The 16,858-nt window shown below is 38.1% G+C and overlaps 1 protein-coding gene across 7 annotated transcripts in view; it reads left to right on the top strand.

The window, feature by feature from the left end:
- HNRNPC (heterogeneous nuclear ribonucleoprotein C) overlaps positions 1-16,528 on the top strand; it is a 54,920-nt gene extending 38,392 nt beyond the window's left edge. For 5 of the 7 annotated variants that reach the window (XM_044232036.1, XM_044232034.1, XM_044232038.1 and 2 more), the window contains 4 exons: positions 14,504-14,664; positions 15,147-15,260; positions 15,505-15,665; positions 15,765-16,528. In XM_044232036.1, the coding sequence (XP_044087971.1) occupies positions 14,504-14,664; positions 15,147-15,260; positions 15,505-15,665; positions 15,765-15,848 (520 nt within the window). In that variant the 3' untranslated portion in view covers positions 15,849-16,528. The remainder of the gene's footprint in view (positions 1-14,503; positions 14,665-15,146; positions 15,261-15,504; positions 15,666-15,764) is intronic. The other 2 variants (XM_044232039.1, XM_044232037.1) reach the window with 1 other exon arrangement.
- Positions 16,529-16,858: the final 330 nt, after the last annotated feature.

The following is a 16,858-nucleotide window of genomic DNA, read 5'->3' as shown; positions in this document are numbered from 1 at the left end:
TTTTATGCCACATCCTGCACTGATTTTAATTCAGGGTATGGGTGGAAAATTTAAAACTGTTACCTGTAATCATTTAAGATTACCACAGTTTGTGGGTTTCTTTTTTTTTTTTTCCTAAGATTTTAATTATTTGAGAGAAAAAGAGAGCATGAGAGAGAGGAGAGAGGGAGCAGCAGATTTCCCTGCCGAGCAAGGAGCCCAATATGGGACTCTGATCCTTGGACTCCAGGATCATGACCTGAGTCAAAGACAGTCACTTAACAAACTGAGCCACCCAGGTGCCAAAATTACCATAGTTTGAAAGGATTCTCAGTACATGTTGTACTAGGAGTGGTGCTGTTCTTCCAAAATTAAATAAATGTATTTGTTAATATCTTAGCATTATTACAGTGATCAGATTTTGCATTATAATGATGGAAAAGTCCAAATGACTATTACTAGGTTATTTCCATAAGTTCCTTTTTCCACTGATTACCTGAATTTTGGCCTTTTGTTTTTGTTCTTAAGGCCATTCCTAATTTTAGAGTTGTTAGAGGTTTGGGGGATGAATTGTAATAATTGCTGATGTGGAACTACCATTTTAGATCTTTTAATATCTGAGAGACATACTGTCACTCTGTTTCATTCACATATATACTGTAAACTAAGATTCATTAATCAAAACATTTTATTCTGATAGGATATAGCCCCAAAAGTAGTTTTTTGTTTAGTGATGACTATTCATGGACATCTATGTATACAACCAGGGAATTTGCATAAATCATGTCTGTGTGTGACAATATTACTGTTTGTTGATGTTGAAAGTGAAGACTTGAAAGCTTCTGACAGAGATCCAATTTCAGTTGTCCTATTTGAGAATCTTGTTGCTTTTAGGAACATTGTTGCTAAAAGACTTCTTGTGTGAGCAGTTGTCTTGAAGTACTTAAAAGTGATTTCTTTTTCCAAATCCTTAAAATTTATTTCTAATTTATTTACAGTCTCTTTGCACATTGAGATTTAGTCATTCACTTTTGAAATGATGGATCATTAGAAAGCTGTATGTACTCTTGTGCTGGAAGTATTGTAATAAAAATATTGAGCACATTGCTGGAGAGACATGGGCATTAACGCTCTGGTTTTTTTTTTGGGCTTTTTTGTTTGTTTGGGTTTTTGTTTTGTTTTGTTGAGGGATCTTAACCTTTAAAGCAAAATTGAAAGTTCTTAAGTATGCTGACATATACATGGTATATAAGTGTTTAGTATTTGTGGCAATATTTCTATAAACATTTAGGTCTCCTTAAGTATAAAGCCATCCATTTTTAGAAAAATACTGAACTGTTATGGGATTTTTTTTTTTAAGATTTTATTTATTTATTTGACAGCGATCACAAGTAGGCAGAGAGGCAGGCAGAGAGAAAGGAAGGGGAAGCAGGCTCCCTGCTGAGCAGAGATCCGGATGCGATGCAGGGCTCTCTATCCCAGGACACTGGGATCATGACCTGAGCCAAAGGCAGAGGCTTTAACCCACTGAGCCACCCAGGCGCCCCAAATAAATAAAAAATCTTGGGAAAAAAAAAATCCTGATTTTGTTGAGGTCTTTGAGGACTTTATAATAAATGTGGTACATAAATAATAATGTAAACCGTGTAAGTGACTGGACTGTAAAAATTCTTCCTTTAGAGCTTTTTCAGAGTGCTGTTAACTATTCCATATCTAAGTAAATATGCCAGCACACCATGAATATAAAGAATGGAATACATCAACTCAAATAACCAAATAAGAGTATGTGTATGACAAGCTGTATGTTACCTAATGAAGAAACTGTATAGTTTCTTCACTATATGATAAGAAGCACTATATGATAACAGTGAAGAACTTGATGTGGAATTAATGTCATATCGGCTGTTATGTTCCCTTTATTGTACAGGATTGTGTCTTAGGAGAGTGAATCATGTTTTCTTTTGTGGAGCTCTTGTAAGATTTAAAGAGCCCCTAGGTAGTTTCACAAAGTGCTATATTTCAACTTGCTTTTGATACTAAGGAGGAGGTTTTGCCACAGATAGGTTAGAGTTCTAGAATTGTTAATATATCTGGTTGTATTTGGGGAAGCATCCTGCTGTAATTGGAAAGAGTGTTGGTTGGGGGGCGCCTGGGTGGCTCAGTGGGTTGAGCCGCTGCCTTCGGCTCAGGTCGTGATCTCAGGGTCATGGGATCGAGTCCCGCATCGGGCTGTCTGCTCAGCAGGGAGCCTCCTTTCTCCTCTCTCTCTCTCTCTGCCTGCCTCTCTGCCTACTTGTGATCTCTCTCTGTCAAATAAATAAATAAAATCTTTAAAAAAAAAAAAAAAGAGTGTTGGTTGGGTGTCTGGGTGGCTCAGTTGATTAAGCATCTGCCTTCAGCTCAGGTTGTGATCCTAGGGTCCCAGGATCAAGCCCCATTTCAGACTCCCTACTCAGTGGGGGCCTGCTTCTCCCTCTCCCTCTGCCCCTCCCCCGCTTGTGTGTGCTCTCTCTCGCTCAAATGAATAAGTAGAATTTTTTAAAAAGAGAAAAGATTGTTGGTTTTAGAGGGCTTTGTGTATGGCATGTTAGGCATATGTCCCATAGGCAGATATAACTTAGAAACAGCTTCATGGCTAGAAAAGAGAAATTGGAGGGGAAAAAAGATATATTAAGTAGTTAACATTGTAAATGTTGGAATGGAGAGTAGGTACAGGAATTTCTGAGGTAGACTGGTCTTGGTGTAAATTACTGAGTTATTAGGAGAGTAAGTGTTTTGTAGGGAGAAAATTATGTGGTATAGCTTAGATTTTTTTTAATCTTTCATGACTAAGATCATACTAGTAAAGGTTACATGAAAGGGAGGTTTAGAGGGTTTGAGTTGTTTGAAGTTTGGGGGAAAATGTTGATGCTTCTCTTAGATCTCTTTTCTAGGAAGGTATGCTGGTAGACCGCAGAGAAAAGTAGTTGAGGTGAAGGTACAGTGGTAGAGAGCTAGCTCTCCATTGAAATGCAAGACAAGACAAAGAGGCTAGTCATTGTACTAAATTAATATTTAAGCACTTATTTTGTTCTAGGCACACACAAAGTTTTAGGTTTTGGATTAATTACATAAACAGTGAATATAGATTGAAGCTTTTCCCCCTTTCATGTTACTGGACTTAGTGGGACTATCATCTTGTCCTCCTCCTCTTTGCATTTTTTTGATATTCCTGAATAGCAATGGACCTAAAGGAAAAACACTTGAACTATTTAGGTTTTGAAGAATTGGGTGAGACCCATCTGCTTGGAAAGGCATGTGATTCAGATCTGCAGGGTTCTTAGCTACTTGTTTCGTAGGTGTCATTTTAAGCGTAAGGTGAAATTTTGCATTTGCTCTGAGCCCCTCTTTTTTTTTTTTGCATTGAATCATTGCTAGGAGGATTTAATTGAGGGCATGGTTTAGTACAAATACACTTTCAATATAAACCTGGTTGTTACGGACTTAAAATTTTGACCCCACATTCTTTATTTCACTTAACATTCATTTTGGGGTGTTTAGTGTGTATGTCCGTGTCCCTGTACTCTTCTTAAGGAGGTAGAGATATTTCTTTCCTGGGGAAGCATTTGACCCTCAGTTATTCACAGCCAAGTAATAATCATTCTTCTGTCAAGGACTTGGGAGTACAGGGGACATTAAGAGTCTTAATTACTAGGTTTGACAGTAGGCTCTAGTATGAAAGCTGAGACCGGATAAACACCTTTATAAGCAAAGGATGATATAAAAAGACTCTTGAGAATCTGCTATATGATTCTGAATTAAATGCTGTTCTGGTTATAACCTAATGCAAAGATACCCTCTGCTTTTTTAAGTCCTATTTCAAGATACTCTAAATTCAGATAAATTTTGTCATTACCCTTGACATTAAAGTGTTTTTTTGTCTGTTTTGTTGTTGTTTTTTTATTAATTTATTGGGGGCACCTGGGCGGCTCAGTTGGTTGGGCCACTGCCTTCGCCTCAAGTTGTGATCCTGTGTCCCAGGATTGAGTCCCACATCGGGCACCCAGCTCCGCAGGGAGTCTGCTTCTCCCCTCTAAGTTTCCGTCTCATGCTCTCTCACTCTCTCTCTCAAGTAAATTTTAAAAAATTAATTTCATTGAGAGAGATCTGTATTTTATATATATATGTATTTTTTAAAGATTTTATTTGAGAGAGCATAGCATGGGGAGAGGAAGAAGGAGAAGCAGACTCCCTGCTGAGCATGGAGCTGAATGTGGAGTTGAGCCAAAGATGTTTAAATGACTGAGCCAGCCAGGCATCCCTGTAAAATTCTGTGTGTGTGTGTGTGTTTAAGAATTGTATTTATTAGAGAGCATAAGCCAGTGGTGGGTGAGGAGGGGAGAGGGAGAAGCAGACTCCCCACTGAGTGGGGATCCTGACCCAGGCTTGATCCCAGAACCCTGAGATCACAACTCAAGCAGAAAGCAGACCCCTAACCAGCTGGGCCACCCAGGTGCCCCTAAAATTCATTTTAAAGTATACAGTTCACTTAGTACATTTAGAGTTGTGTGGTCATGACCACTGTGTTCTAATTTTAGAACATTCCCCCAAATAAACACTTGACTTGTTAACAGTCAGTCTCTGTTCTTCTATCTCCAGACCTAGCAACTACTAACCACATTCTATTTACAGTTTTGCCTATTTTGGACATTTCATATCAGTGGATTCACACAGTATTTGTCTTTTATGACTGATTTCTTCCACTTAATACTTTTTAAAAATTTTTTTGGTTTTTCTTTATTCATGAGAGAGACAGGGAGAAGCAGGCGGAGCAGGGAGCCTGATATGGGACTCAAGCCAGATGCTTAACTGACTGAGCCATTCAGGCAACCTTTCATTTAATACTTAATGGTTCATCCATGTTGTACCATTTGTTTATACTTCATTTCCCTCCCCCCCTTCTTTTTTTAAGATTTTATTTGAGAAAGCGCATAAGCAGGGATAGGGCAGGGAGTCCAGTGCAGATCCCAGAAATACAGGATCATGACCTCAGCTGGAGGCAGAGGCTTAACTGACTGAACCACCCAGCAGTATAATTGCTGGATTATATTCCATTTTATGGATGATGCCATGGATAAATTTGGCTTATCATTTCATCAGATCATTTATCCATCATCCTTGAAGGTGTTTTCACATTTTGAATGATGTTACTATATAGACATTTGTATATACATTTTTGCATAGACCTATGTTTTCATTCCTCTTGGGTATACTAATATGAGTAGAATTGTTGGGCCTTAACGGTATTTCCATGTTTAACCTGAGGTACTGCCATACTGTCTTTTAGAGCAGTTGTACTATTTTATATTCCCATCAGCCATGTATGAGGATTCTACTTCTCCACATCCTTGCTAACATTTGTTGTGTTATTATTTGTTCTTATTATTTAGCTATACTAGTTTGAGAGTGAACAGTGTTAACTCCTTGTGGTTTTGATTGGCATTTTCTTAAAAACTAGTGATTTTGAGCAGCACTTGGCTAACTCATTCGAAAAAACATGGAAGTCTTGATCTCAGTTGTGAGTTCAAGTTCCGCTACTAAAAAAGTTTTAAAAATCACTTTGTGTATTTGTGTGTTTATTTTTGGAGAAATGTATTCAGATCCTTTGCTCATTTTTGTATTGGGCTTTCTTGTTGAATGTAAGTCTTTGTATGTTATAAATACAAGTCTTTGGATATAATATCTGATACTGACATTTTTGAGGTTTATTACTGTTTTAAGTTTCTTATAGTTCTGCCTTGTGGTCATGGGAGATAATGTTAACTGTCGCTTTATACTGAGGACCATTTACTAGTTTATAGAGATTATGGTTTTATTATAGATTGGAGAATTACAAAATTCCAAGTTGTTTTTGGAAATTACATATAGGCAGTAGGTATCTGTGGAAATAACAAAATAGAACATTTGTCCAGTAGAGCTTTCTGTGGTGATAGAAATATTCTGTATTTACGTAGTTAATGTATGGTAGACATTAGTCACATATGGCTGTTCTGATTAAAATGTGGCTAACGTGGGTGCCTGGGTGGCTCAGTGGGTTAAGCTTCTGCCTTTGGCTCAGGTCACGATCTCAGGGTCCTCTTAATAAAGGCCAGCTTCATCTGCTCTCTGCTCAGCAGGGAGCCCCCCTCCCACTTGTGATCTCTCTCTCTCTCTTTCTCTGCAAATAAATAAATAAAATCTTTATTTTAAAAATGTGGCTAATGTGAGTGAGGAACTGAGATTTTATTTTATTTTTTTGAAGATTTTCTTTATTTGTCAGAGAGATAGAGTACAGGCAGGCAGAGGGAGAAGTAGGCTCCCTGTGGAGCAAGGAGCCAGATGTGGGACTGGATCTCAGGACGCTGTGGTTATGACCTGAGCCTAAGGCAGCCACTTAACCACTGAGTAACCCAGGCATCCCAGGAACTGAGATTTTAATTTGAATAGCCACATGTGGCTAATTATTACTCAGTTTGACACTGCAGATCTAGAAATTGGCAAAGTTAAGTCTGGGTCACATGAATTTTGAGTAGTGTGAGAATTGAAGTGACTAGAGAGTTCTCTTCAGGCAGGAAGTTGGAGAACTCAGCCTGCAGTTTAGGAACAAAGTTGACAAGGAATATTGATGGGTTATCCAAGATTTGGAAATGTATTACAGGGGGCGGGGGGGGGGCTTGCCTGTGTGGCTCAGATGGTTAAGTGTCTGCCTTCAGTGCCAGGTCCTGGGAATGAGCCCCATGTCCTGCTCCCCTGCTTGTGCTCTCTGTCCGTCCCTCTCTCAAATGAATAAATAAAATCTTTCTTTTAAAAATACTTACTTATTTGACAGAGATCACAAGCAGGCGGAGAGGCACGCGGAGGGTAGGGGAAGCAGGCTCTTCACTGAGCAGAGAGCCCCATGCAGGGCTCAATCCCAGGACCCTGGGATCTTGACCTGAGACGAAGGCAGAGGCTTTAACTCACTGAGCGACATAGGCATCCCTAAATAAAATCTTTTTTAAGAAAATGTATGGGGTTCATTGGTGACTTTGACAGGGCTAGGCTTTGATGATGCTGGTTGGGACAGAAACACTACAAGATGATTTCAAGAATGGAAAGATTAAAAAAGTAGGATACCTTTTTACGTAACAGCAGAATTTACTCTCTACAGTTTTAACATAGTATAAACAAGGTGTACAGTATCAACCAGTGTAATCAAGGTAGAGAGCCTTCCATACTCCCAAAAATTTACCATGAAGCACTTTTCTATCAACTTGCCGTAGCCCCTTGCAACCACAAATCTGTGTTCTCAACTACTTAAAAGAAATTTCTTTGGAAGCTAAAGAAGTGTACTCTTCTGGCCTGGGATGGGCTTACATGCTCTTAACATGTGGTCCGTAAACTATTCTCAATAAATAATCTTTTAATTTTGACTTTATAAAAAAATTGCACCACAGTGACAGTTTTTAAGACACTATTTTTGGAAAAGACCCAAAGTGACTCACCAAGGCAAGTAACTGTTTTGTTAACATTAGAACAAATGAATAAGGTTATAATTCTTGGAAAATTATGTTAAAGATTGTCACCTTAATGTAAGGCTTGATAAAAGCAGAAGCAAAGATGATTATTTTTTCTGTACATAGTCTTGAATCTAGTACTGTTTCCGAATGGATTGATCAAAACATTCCCCATATTATTGCTCCAATTATTTTTGTTTAGAAAATTTTCAGGTGAATTTTCAAGTTATCTTTCCTGGAAACACCTGATTTTGTGTTAGCATAGCTTGCCAGATGAGTCTGTCAAAACAAAGTAGTGTATTTTCTTAAGACTCTTGGACTCTTGTTAAATTGTAGCTTTTATTTTTTTTGAATACATATAATTGGGTGCATCTTAAAATGAGTGGGTGTGGTTTATTTCCCCCCCCAAGTTGCAAATAAATCAGTGAGGCAGTTTTCATTTGTACATACTGAAATTACAAATGTTACTGAGTTTTCAAAATACTGAATACTAGACCCATGATTCTTTATTAAAGATTGTAGAACCATTTATTCAAATTGTTTTTTCTTTAAAATTTAATAGCATCAGTGCCTCTATACATTGAATGATCTTTTGCAGCATACTGACTTGTTTTTTAGTCCCTTTATCATTAAGGTGAGCAGGGCTTGCTGTTTTTCAGTCATGCATAGATCATTTATATTCTTTCTTTATTTGACAGAGATTGCAAGTAGGCAGAGAGGCAGGCAAGGGGGGGGGGCAGGCTCCTCGCTGAGCAGAGAGCCTGACGTGGGACTTGATCCAAGGACCCTGAGATCATGACCTGAGCCGAAGGCAGACACTTCAACGACTGAGCCACCCAGGCACCCAGATCATTTATATTCTTAATGGACCATTGGATAAAGGCAATGCAGGAAAGTTAAGGAACATAAAGTACAACTGTGCAAATTTATATTGGTAATTGGCACTCTTTCCGTATATTGCATTGACAAAGCAATTCTAAGTTCACATTTCTAGTCAGTTCAGCTTCTACCAAGAAGACTCACCAAGGCAGCATTTTGCTTGTGGAAAAATACCTGCAAATAAGGTTTGTCTCTTTAGAAATAAAACACAAATCATAAAAACTTAGCTAGTTGATTATTTTGAAGCACAGCAGGCATTTTGGCAGTGTGGAAACAGGTTTTGGGGGCATCTGTTTTTTACATGACAGAGTTTCATATTTACTTTTTTTTTTTTTTAATATTTTATTTATTTGACAGAGAGATCACAAGTAGGCAGAGAGGCAGGCAGAGAGCTGGATGCGGGGCTCCATCCCAGGACCCTGAGATCATCTGAGCCAAAGCAGAGCCTTAACCCACTGAGCCACCCAGGCGCCCCTTGTATTTATTTACATTTTGATGCAAACCTGAATCAAACATTACACAGACATTTTTAAAAAAAAACCCTTTATTATATAAATAGAGACTTAAATCATTAGGATGAACTTAAAAATTCTGTAACTTTAGTTAAGTATTCGCATGTTAAAATGAACTTTATACCATCTTTAATCATGCGTTTAAGGTGATTTCATTGTGTTACTTTTACATTAAAAAGCAAATGACATTGGGCACCTGGGTGGCTCAGTGGGTTAAAAACAAATGACATGATTTTAAAAGTTTGAAGAGTTGTACTGTGTATAGTCTAGTGAAAAAGGTTCTGGTCATTTTACAAGATAATGGAAAATAGTTATGTAATCATTCAAATATGGTTTCATAAAAGCTTTTATAAAGAATGGGAAAGAACTGTCCAGAAACAATATTTTTTAATGTTCAAAGACCGGTTACTAAAGGCCTTGATTATTGAATAGTTATGTAAGGAGTGCTCTGAAGGTTTACCCTGGAGTATGGTGGGGGATACCTGTAGTTGAAGTTGGATTGTCACAGAGTGAGCACACTGTCAAGAACCAAACTTAAGGGGCGCCTGGGTGGCTCAGTGGGTTAAGGCCTCTGCCTTTGGCTCAGGTCATGATCCCAGGATCCTGGGATCGAGCCCCACATCAGGCTCTCTGCTCATCAGGGAGCCTGCTTCCTCTTCTCTCTCTGCCTGCTTCTCTGCCTACTTGAGATCTCTGTCAAATAGATAGATAGATAGATAGATAGATAGATAGATAGATAGATATAACGAAACTTAAAACAGTTAGAGTACCAGAAGGGCTTTCTTCACTCAGGGCTTAAGTTCCAGTTCTTTAAGTGAATTGTTAGTGCACTGGTAGCTTGAGTTTGAGGTGAGTATCTTATCAACTGGGAGTTTATTTAACTGGTAATTATTGGAACTAGGATGCTTTCATTGGCTCTTAAACTCTGTACGTAATTTTTGTTACTGTATCACATGGTTTTCTCTAGATGTATCCCACAGAATACACTTTACGGATAGATTCTGTTAATCTCACTTTCCTAAAATCATTCTTTTTGAATCTCATGGATTGGTACATATTTTTCTCTGTACTTCTTTAAATTAAAGCACATTTTCGGATGCCTGGATGGTTCAGTCAGTAGAGTATGTGACTCTTAGGGTGGTGAATTTGAGCCTTGCGTGTGGCTTCGAGTGTACTTAAAATCAGTTGTGGTGTTTTGTTTTGTTAATCACGTTTTTGAGAAATGACTCAAACTGATCTTTTTCCTGCATCAGTGGTTTTTAACTTGATTGTGAATAGATAAATTCATGTAATTTTAGCAGCTTCAGAGATCTTCACACATTCTAAAGCCAAACAATGCGGTGGTAGCCTGTAAAATCAGTCCTTCTAGGAAAATCAGTCATAAGCAAGGAGAAACATCATCTTGAAATTTCATTGTAGATTAAAAAAAAAAAACGAAGCAGAAGAAAATACTTCCTGACACTTGAATGAAATTATAATGGGATTGCATATTTAAACTGAATTTGATAAATCAGTATTAAACAGAGAGGAGGGAGTATTCTTACTAGATTGCTCTTCCTTATAAATTATATCACATTGTAGCTTTTATTCTTTTATGATTTTATTTAAGAGTACACAAGTGTGGGGGAGGAGCAGAGGGAGAAAAGCAGACTCCCTGCTGAGCCTAGAGAGTGTCATGACCCTGAGTTGGAGTTCTGTGCTGAAAATCAGATGTTTAGCTTACTCTGAGTCATTTTTTTCTTAAGATTTTCGTGGGCCTAGAATATCTGACAGTTGATTTCCAGAACTACTGTTTCCTATTTGGTAATTAATATACCTAAAATTATTTTTAATCCTTCTAAAATTTTTGTTTAAAGATTTTATTTATTTATTTGACAGAGATCACAAGTAGGCAAGAGAGGCAGGCAGAGAGAGGGGAAGGAAAGCAGGCTTCCCACCAAGCAGAGAGCCTGACTCGGGTCTTGATCCCAGGACCCTGGGATCATGACCTGAGCCAAAGGCAGAGGCTTAACCCACTGAGCCACCCAGGCACCCCTAATCCTTCTAAATTTTTAAGACAAGAAGCAGGTATGGTATAGTAAATATATTCAGGAGAATACAGATTTTCACTATACATTCTAGTTGTTTCGACTTTGGTAGTGATGAAATTTAAGTCTGAATCAGGGTTTTTGAGACCCAAAGATCGCTGTTCTATCTAATCATCTAAGAAACTTGCCTTTGTAAACTTTGATTTTATTTTTAAGTAACTTCTACTCCCAACATAGGGCTCGAACTTAACAACCTCAAGATCAAGAGTTGTGTTCTCTGCTGACTGCCAGCCAGGCATCTCTAAACTTCTGGTTCTAATAACTTGAAGTGCTTAAGTTTTTCTTCAAGATTAAGACAGTTTCTTTGTCTTAACCTGTTAAGATAATTAGCTAGCTAACGTGCCTCCACAGTTTTTAAATTTCTTTAAAATGGTATTTTAATGACCTTTTTTATTCAGCTAGATTTTATACCAACACTTAATGTCCAGATTTCTCATTTAGAGTGCAGTCATAATTCTCAGGATTTAGTGTTTGTTCCTTTGTTAACAAGGAAACTTTGAAGAAGACTTTTTAATGACTTGAGCTTTATCACTAGGGAGTCCGCACATGCTACTTACCTTGATAAGCAAGTAGCTAATTCTTGAAGCTGTAGTATTTCCTATCCCTTTGACTCTTGAGTGTTGTCACAGTAGGCATGGTTTTTTTGTTTTCCCAATCATGCACTTTGACATTTTACAAGGAAGGTTTACTTAAACTTCGTCAGAGGAATCTTTGTGAGTTTTTCAAAAGTCTATTTTTGCTTGAGCAGCAGCTAAGTTCCTGGCACTGAATGCCCTTTAGCACTACCACTTGGTCCTCCGAAAAAAAATTTTTTTTCTTTTCTGAAAACTAGAATATTTGTCTTCCATTTGTATTCATGGGGCCATTATATGGATTCAAAACAAACTGCATTTCTTTCTTTATTTTTTCTTTCCCAAAGATTTTATTTATTCACTTGACAGAGATCACAAGTAGGCAGAGAGTCGGGCAGAGAGAGGGGAAGGAAAGCAGGCTTCCCACCAAGCAGAGAGCCTGACTCGGGTCTTGATCCCAGGACCCTGGGATCATGACCTGAGCCAAAGGCGGAGGCTTTAACCCACTGAGCCACCCAGGCGCCCCACAAACTGCATTTCTTGCCTTGTTTTCATTGTGCCAGTTTAGCTGCATCAGGTGAAATTGTATGGTTCAAAAGGAAATTACAGTGCCCACAAGTACAGGGAATCTGGGAATGGTAGGATCATTAGTTTAGAGACTGGTGCCAGTGCCAGTGAATGGATTGGTTGGGAAGGTTTGAAACCAATGGGATTAGGTCATGAGATGTTTCATGCCCACAATTTGGATAACTCCTCTTCATTTACCTCCAGAAATTGCTTTTAAAATAACATCATCTAGCACAAAGAAGAGTGGTTTCTGAATTATTTAATAGTTTGTTATAGTTTTTGAATTACTATACTGTGGGAAATTAATGGGCCAAAAGAAGAAAAGCTTTATGTATGGGAAGTAGTGGTGATAATGAAACATTACTCTAAGTATCTTTTTTGTTTGTGTTAATTCCCATAAACCATTCCAAACTGACAAATTAACAACTCACTTAAAATTTGTCTGCTATCGGACACCTGGGTGGCTTAGTTGGTTAAGCATCTGCCTTCCGTTGAGATCATTGGGATTGAGTTCCACATCACTCTCCTTGCTCATCAGGGATCCTGCTTCTCCCTCTTGGCTGGTGCTCTCTCTCTCTCTTGGGCAAACAAAAAAAAAAAATTTTTTTTTTTTTTAATTTAAGATTTTATTAATTTATTTGACAGAGATCACAGGTAGGCAGAGAGGCAGGCAGAGAGAGAGGAAGGGAAGCAGGGTCCCTGCTGAGCAGAGAGCTGGATGCGGGGCTGGATCCCAGAAAATAAATATTGGGCGGTCTTGATTAAAAACTGCTTAAGTGAAAATTACTAACTAGTACACTCATTTGTTTGGCAGTGTACCACGTGTTCCTTCTTAGTTTAGGAAAATGTTCCTGTCATAGCTACTTCTGGGAAAAAATAAGCTATTGCTATATTAAAGTAGGATGGAAATGTTTTAGATTAAGTTGGGTTGAGAAAGATAATTATCACTACCTGGAGGATTGGAGACTTAAAAATTCAGAGATTAGTCACTGATGAGATATCTTGGAGGCTAGTTATATATATGAATTACAAATTTTTAAGGCTTTGTAATACATCACTTTAGGCAGAGCGGCAGTTTTTAGGTAATTTTTGTAGACTAATACCTTGGAATTAAGGGCCTTGGAATTAAATTAGTTATTAAAAAGGTACAGAACAAAATTGAAGGGTTTTTTTTCCCCCAGTGGTAGATCTTACCTTCTTGTGCTGCCAGTGTATTGTAAAAATAATAACGGAATGTAGAGGTTTTCTAGAACTGTTAGCCATGTAAGAAGATTTTTTGTAACATTTTGAATTTTCTCTTTACAAATAAGAAAGTCAATACCAAGCCATCACTTTGAGGTATATCTTTAGCAGTCACTGGGATACTCCTCCAGAGGAAGCAGCAGTTAAGCAACCAGTGATGACTTTTGAGAGCTGAATGTGTGCTGGGCAGTGGATTTAGGCACTAGTGAATAGCAAACAAAACAGACCGTATCCCTCATCCTGCTGGAATTGGAACTATGAGTGCATCCTCTGCTTAAATGTTGTTAGAATGGATTACGGCTTTTATACACCACCAACACGTGCGAATGGCTCTTAGTACCAACTATCCATTCTATATGGTTCAATTCAGTATGACTACTAATAGTAATAATTTATTTCTGTACTCACCATAATTTATTTCTATATAATAATTTATATTTATTTATTTCTATACTCCCCAAATACATACATGCTCATTCTGTATACTCTATACATTATTTATTTATTTCTATACTCCTCAAATTTACTTCACCATAAATAACCACTGTTTGCAGGTTCCATTAATTGGAATCCACTTTTCTGAGTATTTTATTTGAGATTGTTTTCTAAGTTTTATTTATTTACGAATTATTGTAGCATATATAGAGGAAAATTAAAAAAAATTTTTTTAAGATTTTATTTATTTATTTGACAGGCAGAGAGAGAGGAAGGGAAGCAGGCTCCCTGCTGAGCAGAGAGCCCGAAGTGGGACTCGATCCCAAGAACCTGGGATCATGACCTGAGCTGAAGGCAGAGGCTTTAACCTGCTGAGCCACCCAGGCGCCCCTAAAATTAAAAATTTTATATGTAATCTATTCATTGTACAAAGTAGTACTTAATAATACTGCCAGAGTACAGAGGAACTTTGATGTCCATCCCTTAAGGCCAGCTATCATTGGATATGCATGTGTGTATGTAGTATTTTCTTGAAGTAGCAGCTGTATTGAAAACAGCAGGGAAGGAAGGCTTTTACTGGACCTTGGAATAAAATTTAGCAAAAAGACACAAATTGGTAGACAATGAATATTAATTTATTATTTATAAGGTCACTGATGGAGCTTGCTGACTTAATTTTAGTTGTGAAGGACGTCTGTTTTCCTTTTATTCAATAGGATGTATAGTTACCCAGCACGTGTTCCTCCTCCTCCTCCTATTGCTCGGGCTGTAGTTCCTTCAAAACGCCAGCGTGTATCAGGAAACACCTCACGAAGAGGCAAAAGTGGCTTCAATTCTAAGAGTGGACAGCGAGGATCTTCTTCCAAGTCTGGAAAGTGTATGTATTATTATTGCAGTTTTGTGATTCTGCTACTTGTGTGTTGCTGAAATAGGGAAATTAATGCAGTTAGTAATGTTTAGGTTTTAGACTAAAGGCTTTGTATAATCAAAATAATGGAAGAGAAGATAGTAGTGATTAAGGGTCCAGTTAAAGTATTCAACTTTCGGGAGCTAGTAAGTGCTTAAAAATTTACAAATTGTGTAAGTCAAGTCAAACAGTACAGAATGCTTTCAGATAAAATTGAGATCTTCAGTAGGCCTACAGAAGTAAGAACACTGTTGCTAAGGGAGTAGGCACATTAGATTCCGTTTTTAGCTACCAACTAAGTGATCCCCATGACCGGGACAGTATGATCCTGGCTCCATTTCTCCCCTAGGATCCCCTCTGGCTATTGTCTTGTGGTTTAGTTGGAAATGTGTTCGGCATCTGGTAACTTCTGGTAGAGTTGATCCTAATACAGAGTTCTGTTTGTATTAAAGTGAAAGGTGATGACCTTCAGACCATTAAGAAGGAGTTGACCCAGATAAAACAAAAAGTGGATTCTCTACTGGAAAGCCTGGAAAAAATTGAGAAAGAACAGAGCAAACAAGGAGGTAAATGGCCTTGCAGCTTGTTGGGTGTAAACTTGGGTTAGTTACCGAAGATAGTTGAAGGTACATGTTGGAATAGTGGGATATAAAGCAATTGAATATATGAAACTTGGGGAATTTGAATTGGGAAGGGCATTTGTGTGGGAGGATTTAGATTTGTGCTGCAGTTCTGTGATCATTAATGGGGATTGTCTACATCCTGTGGACATTACTTGCCCCTAGACAGACTTGTCCTTCTCATCCCCAGTAGAGATGAAGAATGATAAGTCAGAAGAGGAGCAGAGCAGCAGCTCCCTGAAGAAAGATGAGACTAATGTGAAGATGGAGTCTGAGGGGGGTGCAGATGACTCTGCTGAGGAGGGGGACCTACTGGATGATGATGATAATGAAGATCGGGGGGATGACCAGGTGAAAACCACGGGAAAGGAAAGAAAGAGGTGGTGGAGGGGGGAGCAGGGACACATGGAGTGCCTCTAACTCCATCCTATTTGTGTCTGTTTCTCACAGCTGGAGTTGATCAAGGATGATGAAAAAGAGGCTGAGGAAGGAGAGGATGACAGAGACAGCGCCAATGGCGAGGATGACTCTTAAGCACATAGTGGGGTTTAGGAATCTTGTCCCATTATTTCTTTACCTAGGCGCTTGTCTAAGATCAAAATTTTCACCAGATCCTCTCCCCTAGTATCTTCTTCAGCACATGCTCACTGTTCTCCCCATCCTTGTCCTTCCCATGTTCATTAATTCATATTGCCCTGCGCCTAGTCCCATTTTCACTTCCTTTGATGCTCCTAGTAGTTATGTTAAGTCTTACCCTGTAATTTTTGCTTTTAATTTTGATACCTCTTTATGACTTAACAATAAAAAGGATGTGTGGTTTTTATCAACTGTCTCCAAAATAATCTCTTGGTATGCAGGGAGTACAGTTCTTTCTATTCATACATGAGCTCAGTAGTTGCTTCCCTAACTGCAAAGGCAATCGCATTAGTTGAGTAGCACCTGAGAGCAGCTTTGAGTTAGAGGTATGTGTGTTATACCCCACATAAGAGTGCTATGTGGGGCTGTTCAACACAAATGTAACAATGTATTTTTGTGAATGAGAGTTGGCATGTCATATGCATCCTCTAGAAAAATAATTAGTGTAATAGTCTTAAGATTTGTTTTCTAAAGTTGATACTGTGGGTTATTTTTGTGAACAGCCTGATGTTTGGGACCCTTTTTTCTCAAAATAAACAAGTCCTTATTAAACCAGGAGTTTGGAGAAAAAAAAAAAACCTGGTTTTTTATTTTTGTATTTTATAATCGTTTACTTCAAATTCTTTGTTTCACAGCGGCCTCCACAAAAACACTAGAATGTACTAAAAATATTTTTCTTTGAGTCATAGTCTTCGCTCATACGAACATACACTACTGAAATGATGTGTCATTGGGATGGGTATTGCTTTGATGTGGAGTGGAGATTCTTGTGCAGAATGGCTTTTCTATCCTAATGAAAAGGTTTGGGAACAATATTAAGATACTTCATTAATGTTTTGTGGTCCATTTGGCACCCTTTTTGAGATTTTTGTTGTGTGCTAAATCTTTTTGTCCTTAAATAGAAGAGG

Source organism: Neovison vison, chromosome 13, assembly GCF_020171115.1.
Source record: "Neovison vison isolate M4711 chromosome 13, ASM_NN_V1, whole genome shotgun sequence".
Lineage (NCBI taxonomy): Eukaryota > Metazoa > Chordata > Mammalia > Carnivora > Mustelidae > Neogale > Neogale vison.
The sequence above is the reverse complement of the archived record's forward strand: the minus strand, read 5'-3'. Positions and strand labels throughout refer to the sequence as shown.